We start from the raw sequence: 13039 nt of genomic DNA on the forward strand, positions 1-13039 counted from the left end.
CATGATACACGTCACGTCGTATTCGTACGATGCGTCTTCCTACGCCCGTCGATTTAGACGACGGGGAATTCTTGGGGGAGTGTGTAGGGGGCAGCAATCGACACAAGCGGGCGTGATCAATGCAATAATTTCTTTATGACCTTGTCCTGAGAGTATCTCAATCCACTGAACCCACGCCAGGCCAGAAGAAAACAACCCGACTTTCGAAGAACTTTTTTCCCTTCTCCGAAAGTGTTTTTGATGTGTCGAAAGCAGCAGCCGAAAATCCCATTTCCATGCAGCAGCTTAAGCTTAGCTGCACTAGTAGCCGCAGCATCAAACAAAGCCCCCCGACACCACAAGAGACGACAGCAGAGCAGCAGCGGTAGCAAAGACAGAGACATGCTGCGTTTATTTCTTGGCAGCCTCGGCCTCGGCCGCGTCGCGGGCGCGCTTCTCCTTCTTGCCCAGGTTGCGGGCCTCGGCTCTCGTGTCGCGGAGCTTGCGGTAAGCACCGCCCTCGATGGGCTTGGGGAGGTCGGACTTGGAGATCTCGGAGAAGCCGGAGGCGGTCTTCTCGATGGGGAGGGCGGCGGAGAGGGACTTGACGGTCTCGGTCTTGGAGAGGTCGACCTTGGAGTCGCCCTGCTTGACCTTGTTGGAGCGGCGGGGGAAGACGACGAGGCGCTCCTTGTAGGCCTTGAGGCGGGCGACGTTGGCGGCCAGGGACTCCTCGCTCAGGTTCTTGCGGCGGCCATCGACGGCGATACCGATGGTGGGAGCGTAAAGGCGGGGGATACCGGCGGCCTAGCAGACTCGCGTTAACTCTCTGAACATTCCCAAATATTCGTCCTTCCTGGCACCGGGCGTGCCTCGCGGAGTTCAGTATCGTACCTTAAGCTCGTCCAGGGTGAAACCGCGGCCGGCACGGACCTTGCGGTTGTACTTGATGGTAGGGCATCTCACGACAGGGCGGAGCAAGTCGGTGGGACGGGGAGCGACCTTCGCGGCCTTGGCCTGACGGGCGACACGGCGGCTGTGCTTCTTGCCGGCCTGTTGTGATGTTCCAAGTCAGATCCAAATTCCTCTTGTGCCATTTCCTATTTTCCCAATCTCGTCTGTTTCCCCGGGGTAGGGAAAGAAAGAGTATCCTGCGCAGAAGAATCATACCTGGTCGAAGTGCGTCCGGACCCGGCGCTGCCAATCCTTGCGGAAGTCTGGTCAGATGGTGTTAGTACTCTGCTATGTCTCGATGGTCGTCGTCTTCGCAATCGTCGCTCTTCGCGTGGAGGGGTGCTCACGGTTGTGGGGGATCTGCTGGTTGTGTGCGATCGCCTAGAAAAAAGTCGAACGTCAGTATTTGCGATGCGACGCCATCAATGGCGAGTCTCGTGGGCATATCGACATACCATTGTGCCTGTATTGCGCGATCAAGGGGTTAGTAGTCCGGATGGGCCGTCGTCGAGATGCTGCTGCAGGCTTCGAAAATTCCTTGAGAGGGACGAGTCAAAATCTCTGGAGGGCATGAAAACCCTACGAAAGGCCGGTACGTACTGGAGGTTTTTGGGGTGGGACGGTCGCAATTGTTGATTGGCTGTGGGATCCACCTGGTGTGGCAGCGCGAAGGACAGGCGACGGCCGAACCCTATTCCGGATTTTCGTCTTGTGGCTGAGGCGATGGGTTTTTCAGTTTGCAAGTGGATTTCAGCTGGCAGGAACTACCTAAGGTAGCATGGGTAGGTATGAGAGAGAGCACTCATTGGTACCATGGAGTCCGTCGACGAAGGCATTCTATGCTTGATATCGCCGTCTTCAATCTCCCATTATGAAGGCTTGATTGCACCAGGGCAATTCATCTAGATAGTGCGTTCAATTTCCCATCAATCTGCGACTTTTACAAATTTGTTATATCCTACATCTCTCATTTCGTCAATGCTTTAAAGATCATAGTGCGCTACGAAAAATTGGTCCAGTGAAGTATAAGAAAGCAGCTAAGCCGCACATTTTGAACTCTGCGCCCAGCCAGTGAGTGCTTGTTCTTGTTGGTGACACCCTCCTGCTCAGTGCTCACTTGTTGTCGCAAGATACGTGTAGTACCCTTTCACCAGCTCCTTATGCCCGTCTTAGCTGATCTACGTTGGTACAAGCCTCGCATGATGCCGATGACCATCCATCTTACTGTCAAATATGAACAGCCGACGATGCACCGTATCTGGGAGTTCCACTGAGATGTCTCTTCCCTTAATTGGTCTACAACTCCACAATATCACTGCATCTTCGAGACGATGGTGCCTTCCCATCATGACATAGGTACTTTGACAGCTCAGTATCCGGCAGGTGGTGTAAGCTTGTAGCCCCTCCCAACTCATGCCCAGCTTATTCCTTCCCATCCATCGTTACCTAGATTCAATGAAATTCGAGAAACAGATACGTACTTCCAAGTGCTCCGTCCGCCTCAGGCACCTCGAAAAAGGGTCGTTGCGCACGTGACACTTCCTCACTCCCATTACTGATTGCGGCGCACCTTGGGAGATTGCAGAATATCTATATAATGCCCCGCTCTCCTCTCCCATTTCCACTGCTTTCCTCTTTTTCTTCTTCATACTTACCTTGATGGGCGTCCTGGGGATCATGAAATCCGGTACGCAGAGAGGGATGCCTGCATTGCACATCGTGGAGCCCTCCTCTCTCGATAGTCCTTCGGGGCCATCGCTGTTGTAATTTTTGATTTTCAACCCTTTTCATTGTGTACTCTGCCTGGTGCAGCGTCATGAAGAAGAGACTTCTGAGTGGTTTTTTGGTGATGTAAAAACGTTGAGGATCAGTTGCGTGCTACTGGTGCTAGGCTTCTCTCCAATGTCAGAAGTCGCCGGATTTCTTGAAGTGCGACATGAAGCTCCGTTACTTCATGATAACTCCCAGTTCTGTCAATGGTGGCGTAGAGGAAGCTGAGCTGTGCCAGACTCTCATTCAGGTAGTCGTCCATCATCCACAACGTCTCGGTGATCGTCAGCTAAGCTAGCTCGAAAGAAGCCTACCACGTCAAGTACGCGTCCTATGAGCAAGCACATCTTGACTTCAATGTTCTGGCATTTGTAGATATTTCTTCCAACGGGGGCTACTCGCAATCTCTCCAGGTCTGCGGTGAAATTATACACTTAATGTCTGATGTTTCTCTGCAGCAGTGGAATCTCTGTTTCTGCGTGGATTTAATCAACCGCCATGGAACGTGAATATTTGTATCAGGTATCGCGATGCTTTCATAGATGAATTAGCCTCCCTTGCAAAATCAATCCTCACCAGTTCCCTCATCTATGTCTCCCTACACAGACCCCAGCTGGTCCCAGCTGTCCTCAACTGTCGTCGGACACCAACAGCTCAAAAAGCTCCCTTCCCGAGCACCTGGCCCGTCGTCGTACGAGAAAAGGTCCCCGGGACAAGCCGCACCAATCACAGCCCTCCAAAAAACCATGCAGCCCAGGTCCAAGGGGACCCATTCAATTCCCAGAGCTCCAAAAAATCTCATGACAAGTGCTTTTTTCGGCTTCTGCGTCGCCCCCGTCCCATTCCCCCGTGTTCCGAGCCAGAGAGAGAGAACGTAACGTCGCCGACCTCCCGTCCAAGGCCAATTAAATCGACGAGCCTCAGTTGCCTCCCGAACCCCCCCGATCCCATCAGTCCGCCGAGGCAATCATCGAGACTACAACACCTGCTTCGACCAAGAAACACCACCACAATGGCATCCAGAGTAGGCCCCCGGAGCGCCTCGGACGCAACGCGCTTCACCTCGACCACCCCGCACGCCGCATCCAAGAGCTCTCCCACATCAGCAGAAGCAGCAGCAGCACCGACAGGGACATCGACAACAGCAACAGCATCCTCAACACCAGCGACAAAGTCACCACAGCCTCCCAAGATCCCCGGCCGGCAACCGGGCGAGAGCCCCGAAGACCGCGTCCGCCGCCTCCGCGCTGCTCACGAGGCGGCGCGCAAGGCCCAGACGTCCAGCCTCGACCGCGCCATCGGCGGCAGCCGTCGCTTCTTTGATGTCGCGCACAAGTTTACCGTCCTCGGGTTGGTCGGGTTTACGGGTACGTCTACAAAACCCCTCGTACGATTCTTGGAGCAGTGAGAATGGGCATTATCCACGCGGTCGATTCAATTTGTCTCAAAGGACATTTATGGAGGAAGAAGATGAAGCAAGAAGCGAAAAAAAAAAGAGGCTAACACCCCCAAAGCAATCGCAGGTCTCGTGTCCGTCTACTCCGTCTACGACATGGTAACCTACAACAAGCAACGCCGCACCGACTTCATCGAAGCCCAGCGCAAAATGGAAGACGACGCCCTCGCCACCGCCCGCCTCGCCTTCATCAAGGGCACCGCCACCGACGCCCAAATCACCCTCGTCGAGGAGGCAAACGCCCTCGCCCGCGAGACGGGCGTCAAGCTCCCGCCCTTGCTCTCCGCGCCCACCCACACGACGGGAGCCGAAAAGATCTTTGGCACAGGCCAGCAAAGGACCGCCGAAGCTTCCTCGACGACCTTCGCTCCCGCCTTCCCTACAACTTCTGAAGCCGCACCCGCCCCGAAACAAAAGAAGAGCAGCAGCTGGTGGCCCTTTGGCGGCGGCAGCAGCAAATCCGACGCCGCAGAGACCAGCTGGAGCGAGGAGGACGAGTCCTCCGGCGTCCGCGCCACGGACCTCGCGCGCGCCGTCGAGGACAGGAAAGAGTTCCTCCAGGACAAGGCAAAGGCCGCCTTCGAGCGCGAGAGGGAGAACCAGCGCCGAGGCGGCCCGCTGGACCAGGTCGGTCTCCCGCAGGAGGAGAAGAAGGCCGAGAAGAAGGGGTGGTGGTAGAGCAAACGACTGCTTACCAAGTTCCCGACGGCCGTTGTTATAATATGATACACGAATGAGGTGGGCTGAGGGAAGACGGCGAGGTCTTTGTATCTGAAATGTGACGATAGCTGGTGCACTACAACAAAAAACAAGTCGGCTTGGAAGGAAGTGTACGAGAAACGACAATCTCCACCCCTAGATAGAGAGTCGGAGAGACGGACACCTACGTCGGTACAAAAATTGGGGGCGAGTTGGGAGAGAAGGGATGGCAAGGCCGTCTTTTACCACGGCGAGGACGACGAAGAGGAGGGAGAGGGTGAGGAGGCTGCCAAGTGTCACTGTATCATACGTGTTAGACTGGATTGTGCATTAGATGGCGTCCGGCTTTACAAAGCTTTGCATGCGGGAAAGGGGGCGAAATAACATCACCTTCGTCTTTGCATAGCCAAGTTCCGTTCTATCGCGAAGCATCCCGTACCCCGAAACTCATGTTTGCTCGGGTTTACTTGCTTGACACAAGTACGATCATTTCCCGAGTATCACTCGTCATTCGATACACAGTCACATGCGTAGAACGGAAATCTGACAATGAACAGCGCTGGCGTATTTCCGCCGCTTAATTATGTCCTTTGGACTGGTATTATGTACAACCGCGAAAACGCTTCAAGAATGCAGGCTTCCGCCGAGTCTCAAACTGCCACGCCGGGCCAGTCGACTTCCCAATCCCAAATCATGCATACCGGTAACCTATGAACCGTGAAAACAGAGCTTGCCCAACAAGCCCCGAGCGAGTGTAAAGTATGTGCGCTAAATGTGGTATTACCGCAAGTCGAGACTCCCATGTCTCTGAAAACCCCCGTCCCGAAATCATGATTTCCGTGCCTACTCGACCGGAACACACCATCCTGATTGAATCAATGCAATCGCTTGTCGATCTTGTAACTCTTCAAAGCACCTTTCGTCAAACTCTCTCCGTTTTTGTTCTTCTCTAGGGCGATGCCTGTTCCGTTTGGGAAACATCTGCAACGCCAAATCATCGGGCAAAACGATTTCTTGCCCGTTCTATGAGACAACAATGTGATTAAAGTGGCCCGGCACCTTGAGGCGGCACTTTTCGCAATCAGCACGGTAACCGATGCTGAAGCTCTTCTTCATGCCAGGCTGCCAAGTCCACGAGTTGACAGTGTGCCTAGATCGAATGTGTCCCTTGCGTCCAGGCGAGGGTGTTGCCGGTGCTGACGTCGTTTCAAGGGGAGCGGCGTCAATGGTAGTGATGACGGGATCATCACTCATCATGTGTGAGTGGTCCTCCACATCCATCATGCCCATATCGTGATGATCGTGTCCGTTGAGAGACGACTGTTCTAAGCGGGCAGTCAGGTTGGACGGGAAACCGTTATCGAGGACCATTCCCGGGGGGCTCAGGCTTCCGCTGCCCAGATGGCTCGCCGAGTCCTCGCCTTCACTAATAGGCGACGGCAGACGGCGATTCTGGATGTTGTGCCAATCGTCGGTGCCTTCCATGGTACGAGGAATGGAACGGGACTCGTCGCTGCCGAAGCCGGCGTGCATGTGGCCCATATTCACTACGCCGGTACGATGGCTCACCGCGGGACCCGGGCCGCGCCAGTCGCGCGCTGAGGAGCCGCCATTCATGAATTGGGAGGCAAAGTTTGGCTGAATCGGGGTGGGCATACGGCCGTTGACAGAGGCGGGCTGGTCTGACTGGATGTGCTGCTGCGGGACAGGAGGCGGCGACATTGTGTCCATCATGTCCATGTCACGATCGGGCTCGGTCGGACCAAAGGGCGAGGGCTGGCAAGACATGGGCGCGGGTGATGACGACCATGGCGAGAAGTGTGACCTGGGCTGTTCCTCCGAGTCCGAGTCGCCTGGTGTCAGAGTGCAAGGAGCGGCGTTGAGCGGTATAACGGGTGTCGACCAGCGCTTCGAGGAGGTCGGCGATGTTCGGAGGGGTAGGCATTGAAGGCGTTTCTGTTTCACGGGGGGGAAAGTCAGTAATGCTATCCCAGATGATCACAGAGAAGAGGCTCAAGCAAGAAATGGGCATGGCCTACGTTTCTGTGTTCACCAAAGCTCAGAGTGCCATTGTGCATGTCCTCCTCATCGTCACGTCCTCTCTTCCGAGTTAGGTCTGGGTGATGCTGGATTCCGAACATGGTGAAGGCCGTGGTGTGGGGAGGAGGAGGTGTGGTATGGGTGTATGTAAATGGAATGGGATTGGATGCGACTTTGGTGAACGGCTAGCGGATGAAATGCAGAGGCGCAACTAGCGATAATAAGCGTCGAGACTCGGATATTGGTATGTAAAGTTGATTATGTCGTTCGGTATGTTGAAGAAGAGAAGATGGACAGGACAGGACAGAATGACGATGGATGGCACCGAGTGTGCCGTGGCTGCCTTTCTTCTGCTCGTGCACAGGCTGGCGGTGCTTGCGCTCGTACTGAGTGCTGGGTGCTTGCTGGGTGTAGGTGCCGAGTTGCCCCGGACTGAAGGTGCCGGGATGGGCGGGGGGGTGGTTGGTTCAAGGTTGTGGTGGCAGGCGCGGGCGTAGGCGCAGCTGCGGGTGCAAAAGTGACAGGCAGGCAGTATCCGTAAAGGGAGGGGGCCTCGTATTTGGCCTGGCGGGTTATTGAATTCTATCTGGTCGCTACTGCGTACTACTTCGCGCAAAGGGAGGCTGAGTCGAGTTTAAGCAAGGTGATGCTGCGATAGTTGTAGAATGAGAGCGGAAAGAGGAGAAGAAAGATGGGAGGGAAGAAGCAGAAGGAGGAGCAAGTGTTGGGGACTCGGAGGAGGTTGACGTTGCGCAGTGCGTGGTGGGTGGTGGTGGTGCGTGGTGTAAGTCGCACCCGATGAGGCAAGGCTTCGATCTGCACAGCGCCTGTGGTCTGCGGTCTGCGGTCTGCGGAAGCTGTGGACGGTGGGCTACCTGCAGTAATTCACCTGGGGAAGGACAGGATGAGGTGGGAAGATCCGGTGGCCTGGTCGTGATTGGAGATGCTGCAGTTGTTGTCCGACGCCAGCTTCCCTTCGGTCCTTTTCTTGGATGAATCTTGTCCGAGTACTGGCTGTGATGGACAAAGATGGCGTTGTATCTCAGAAGGCAAGGTAGGAAGGTATCATGGAGAAACCAGAAAAGCCAAACCGAGTTGTCGGGAAGGGGGGCAGTCGCAGGTAAAGTAATCCGCCAGGGAAGCAGCGAAGCAGAGACAGGCAAAATAAGGTACTTTGTCCGTACATGGAAGTTGCACACAATGGAAGGATAGCAACTTGAGCACCTTCTTGCCTTGTAAGCCACCTCGAGAAACGGCGACACGAGGCAGCAGGAACGACAGAGACCAGTGACGGCAGCCTGCCAGAAAGCGGAATAGCGCAAAGACGCCACAAAAGGGGGGAAAGCAAGAGGCACCAGGAGGCTCCTTCCCTCACACCTCGCCTCGCCTCATCTACCTAACGAGTAACACCCAGTACCTTCCTTCCTTCCCAATACCCAAGGTACCTAGAACCTACCGGTATTCAATTCCCTCTTTCTCGATGTTCAATTTCCATTGGCAGCCTTAAGTCCCCGCCCTGCCTGTGCGGTAGGTACATCTTCAGGACTTCCATTAGCAAGAGGGAAGGCAGGAGAGAAGAATTGCAGAAAAAAATGCCAAAGCAAGAAGGAGCCGAAAGGGCCCAGACCGTCAAGGTTCTTCCCGGACCAACGGTTTAGGGGACGTACCGCCTCCACTTGCACCCCTAAAGTTTTCTACCTTAGGCAAGCGCGCACACCCACGCAACCACGCACCCTCCACGGCAAGCACGACACGGGAGGTCGGAGACTCGGAGGTGGAGACAGGGAGGAGGAGGAGGGGCGCTAAGACGGCGCTAGTTCCACCCTGCTGGAATTGAACCCGCCGGGAACCTGGGAAAAGAAAGGCAAAAGAGCATATGAAAGACAACAAAAGATCTTGTTCAATGGAGGGTGGTTGGGTTCTCATGGAATGTGATGGCGTCAAGTTGCGACTTCAAAGACCGTAGGGAGACGAGAGCTGACTGCCATACTACACGTTGGGATACGAACATCGAAGAGCAATGCGAATGGGTTCGAGTGTTGGACTGTCTCTCTGGAAATAAGAAAACGACCGTGACAAGGCAATAACTTGGTCCCAAATTGTCCAAGCAAATTGGGGATCAACCACGACCGCAAGACAAGGACAGGACTAATACCGGGATCGGAGAATAAGAAGAGACATGCAACATTCGGTTTGCAAAATGCGAATGTGTGATATAAATAGAAACGAAAAGGGAAAAGAAAGCAATGGCCAAAGAGCTGCTATTCCTACCAGCCCAATATCCAAGTGACCGGGGGCATGTTCAACGTCCTGATACTTCCCAATGTGAAGATATCCGAGTTTCTTTCTTCTTTCCAGCTCGCACCGTTGCTGGAAAGATTGTAGCATTCCATGTGTCGCGTGCCCATCTACCACAAGCCAACATGACAACTTGCTCACCCCATCTCACAGACCAAACATCATGAACTTGCTCTCGCTCCTCGCGTCAAAACGGGCGGACAAAGTCCCCATCAGCTACACATCCCTGATAAAGATTTGACTGACTGGCAACTGCTGACCGACCAAGAACTCACCCTTTCCATCACCTCGTACCTGACCTCAGAAACCTCGAAAGGAGCAAAACGGTCGCTGAAGAAGACGAGGGTATCTGTGCCAAAGAAAGTTGCAGGGTCACGTACGTTCGTTCGAGGCGACGTGACCTTCTTGCCGCTGCATGGCGATTTGCTGGTTCGTCCCGCCTGTTCAACCTCTGGCACCCTGTGGCGTGTTCACACATTTCTTTTTTGTGTCTTGGTCGTTGAAAAGAGGTATCTTCACAGGGTGACAGGACACTCTGAGGGACGTGATGGGTTGCGGTGTGTAGTGGTGTTGAGGGCTGCGTTTCAGGATTGCTTCATGAGAGGCCGGGGTGGGTGGGATGAAAGCGGTTGAGTGGGCGGGTTGGGTTGCACCACCAGGACTTTTCCGACCATGACGGCGGGGTCACGGGACTATTCGTGATCGCTACGGAGTAATCCTTCACGATATCCTTTTGGGGCGACTTGATTGTGGATGGGAGGCGAGTCCCTAGAGAAGATCATGTTGCGAAGGGTGTTGAACTTGAGTCGCCATCTTACGTCGTCGTTGAGGTCATCGTCTGCACCCAGGCTTTCTACATACTCGGTCTTTAGGTCTACTCGATGGCAGTGATCACCAGGTAAAGAATGTCTATCGGACTCATGTGTAGCTATTTCCGCGATGTCGTAGTCACGATCTAGGTATGAAAGTAAATAAGGCTTCCAGTGCGAAAAAGGCCAGCCGCACCTTTCCTCTTCGGCCACCTCGCGAATCTCAAAAAGCCTAAAGACGCGAATCGGCCCAAACTTGCGCAAGATCTGGTTCCACGGCCTGAGCCATGCCGCAAACCTCGATTGCCAAGAGGCTCGCTCTTCGGCGAACAGCACAGAGCCGCAGGTTCCAACTGATGGTACTACCACGACCCTGCGTCAAAAGGCAGAATAAAGCAATGGCCAAGACGGAGCGTGAGGCCCGTCTTCAACCCAATGGGCCTTACCCTACCTGACAAGGTGTTTGGTTGATGATGTTGCTGTGTTTACAGATGATACATCTCACGTCCGCGTAGAATCCATTTATACCTACCCAAAAGTCATATCAGAGTTGCATGTCTCAGCCGTTCCTTTCATAATCTCTGACGCTACATCAGCTATCCGCCGTCAGGGTACCATCTGCGATAGATATACCTACACGGAAATGCAACTTGGGCATATCTGCCAAAATACGGTAAGTCACAATGCAGAAGAATCCTTGCGTGTCCGGGCCATGAACGTGCGCCAGCACCCGCGCAGACGAGCACACAAGACGGCGCTGGTCCCCCGCCTAAACCCCACGGGTCGTTCACTCTAAAAGGCAATGATTGAGACTGGTCGGACGGGCCAGCCGAACGCACAGCCGTACGTCCGTTCTTCTGAGGGCTTTGGGCTCTCGGTAGCTGAGTCACGGTTGACTGAGAGGAACGAGATCAGACGCCGGTTCACTGGTACCCCAAAGCAGGTGGTGTTCTGCCACGGCTCGTTGCATACTGACTGACAAGTTTGAGTGACAAGTGACAAGCTTGACCGTTTTGATAGGATGCGGCAGCCTTCGTTCGCCAGTAATCATTAAATTTGAAGTTGCGGGCGCCTAACATTGAGCATGGTTGCCAAACATCACTTCACCACATCTCTCAGCCTCGTTCTTTTGTCCTCGCCATTTGTATACCTACTCGTACTCGAAGGCTAGACCAGTTCCTCTTCTGAGGGAAACCAGCATATGAAGATACCCATCCTAGAAGGAAATCTATTTTGAACAAGGCCAAGACTTTGATCCGCGAAACGTGACCAGAACCAACGTCGATCTCTCCAAGGTCTCGTCAGAGAGCCGGGGCCAACGGCGTGTGGGTTTCACCTCTATTTGCGGTCAACCAAAGCCTCGTTCACGGAGTACATGGCATTCTCGTTGCAAGTTGAAAGACGACAGCGGAGAACAATGTGTATCAAGTCATGGTCCCATTTTCAGCCTTGTCCTTTAGCTGTCCCTCCCGCAGGAGGTTGAAAGTGGATTCGCTGGCCTCGTTGTGAGGCGGGTCGGGGCCGCGGGGGGCTGGAGGATGTAACGGCGCCAGGCGGACGCACCTGGAACGCTCACCTTAGGTCACCTTGGTCTAGTGCCGGCATCGGTACCCCACAAACCGAGGTGAGGCTTCGGTGAGACCGCAAGGGAATTGGCCAATGAGATGTTGTCAATTTCTCACAAAAATTCTTTCTTTTCTTTTCTTTTCTTTTCGTTTTTTTTTTCCAACGAAAGAAAGAAAGAGGGGCGTTTAACGCCAACGGCGTCTCATCTCTGTTCAAGGCCTCCAACGTCAGGAAGCACATGTAACACAATTCTTTCTCTCGTCTGACATGATTAGACTCGATGTGACTATCTGGGTTTTTGTATAGTTCTCGAGGGAGCCATCGTCAGCAGGAGGGAGAGTTGTGAGCGGTGAAGGGGAAGAGAGGAAGAATATTTCCGCTGTATGCTGGTGCTGGTGCATGCATCTGCCCACTCAGATACCCCTCCAAGATCTTTTTCTGCCCCGCCATCGGCGCTTCCTGACTCTCACTCACTGTTTAGCATAGCATGGTCTTCTTCACTGCGTCACCGTCGCGTATCGCCGTCACCCACTCTACCGATGATTCCGTGGATAAATTCTGGTCAGCCGAGAATGAGATGACTGGATCTGTGACGTCGACGGACCCAGAATTTGTGCGGACAACCTCACTTTGGAACGACGAAGATAGCAGAAAGTGACTCGCAAAGGGAAGAGTTACACAGTAAATACCCCGCCAAATGATTGAAGTGAAGAATTGTCCAGACAGAAAGAGACTAGGCACAAGTGGGACAAGAGGTGCCAACAGCGCATTTCAACGCAAGTTGAGCATGATATTGTCCTAGTTAGGTACCTCCTGGCCAAAGGAAAGGAGGCAAGATACCTTGGGACCTCTCTCCGGCGGGATTGCCTCCGAAAGAAGCAGAGGGCTCCGCGTCCGCCGCCGCCAGTCACAAACCACACAAACACAGTGACCAGTGACACACAAAGGGACGGGGGGGAAACAGTGTTTTTCAAGTGGCTTCATCATTTATTTTTTGAATTTTCTACCTGAACCAAAAAAAAAACGAACCCACTCTCTGAGTCACCGCCCAGCACAGTCTTCGACCAACACCCCCCAAAAAAGGCCACTACCGGACGCTCCCCTTCCCCTGTGGACGAACATTCATCCTCCCACTCCTCCAGGCTCGGTCAACGACGGCTCAAGCAACGAATTCACCACACGATACCCCGTCAGATCCAATAGGCGATCGGCTGTTCGTCCGCTCTCCTTTTTGTTAATCTCAGTGTAAGCTTATTTCCCTACCCTTGATTGGCCTTATTTACTGCCTGCTACGCGGCGGGAGATCGACCTCTTCGTTGAACCTGGGGAACCGTTTCGGGGTTGGTGGGTGGTTTTTGCGGTCAATCTCACGATGGGCAGCATCCACCACCAGCGATGACGATGGAGGAGGGGTCCAATCGCTCTAGCAGTGCTTCAAGATGAGAGAAACAATGTCACTGACTAACAT

At 53.9% G+C, this 13039-nt stretch overlaps 3 protein-coding genes across 3 annotated transcripts; 1 reads left to right on the top strand and 2 right to left on the bottom strand.

Annotated features, from left to right (window-relative positions):
- Nucleotides 1-390: 390 nt before the first annotated feature.
- On the bottom strand, nucleotides 391-1391 carry CLUP02_16870 (ribosomal protein L13e; the record flags this gene model as incomplete). The annotated part of the gene is made up of 5 exons (XM_049295788.1): nucleotides 391-786; nucleotides 874-1032; nucleotides 1150-1196; nucleotides 1281-1314; nucleotides 1389-1391. The coding sequence occupies 5 exons, from the start codon at nucleotides 1389-1391 to the stop codon at nucleotides 391-393; spliced, it is 639 nt and encodes a 212-aa protein (XP_049152935.1).
- Nucleotides 1392-3715: 2324 nt separating this feature from the next.
- Nucleotides 3716-4837, top strand: CLUP02_16871 (uncharacterized protein; the record flags this gene model as incomplete). Its single annotated transcript, XM_049295789.1, has 2 exons — nucleotides 3716-4070; nucleotides 4218-4837. 2 exons carry the CDS (start codon nucleotides 3716-3718, stop codon nucleotides 4835-4837), a joined length of 975 nt encoding a protein of 324 aa, XP_049152936.1.
- A 1044-nt stretch (nucleotides 4838-5881) lies between these two features.
- On the bottom strand, nucleotides 5882-7912 carry CLUP02_16872 (uncharacterized protein; the record flags this gene model as incomplete). The annotated part of the gene is made up of 5 exons (XM_049295790.1): nucleotides 5882-6814; nucleotides 6898-7070; nucleotides 7133-7401; nucleotides 7506-7739; nucleotides 7788-7912. Coding segments are annotated over 5 exons (1734 nt in total), but the record flags the coding sequence as incomplete, so codon positions are not given.
- Nucleotides 7913-13039: the final 5127 nt, after the last annotated feature.

This window comes from Colletotrichum lupini, chromosome 9 (assembly GCF_023278565.1).
Source record: "Colletotrichum lupini chromosome 9, complete sequence".
Taxonomy (NCBI): domain Eukaryota; kingdom Fungi; phylum Ascomycota; class Sordariomycetes; order Glomerellales; family Glomerellaceae; genus Colletotrichum; species Colletotrichum lupini.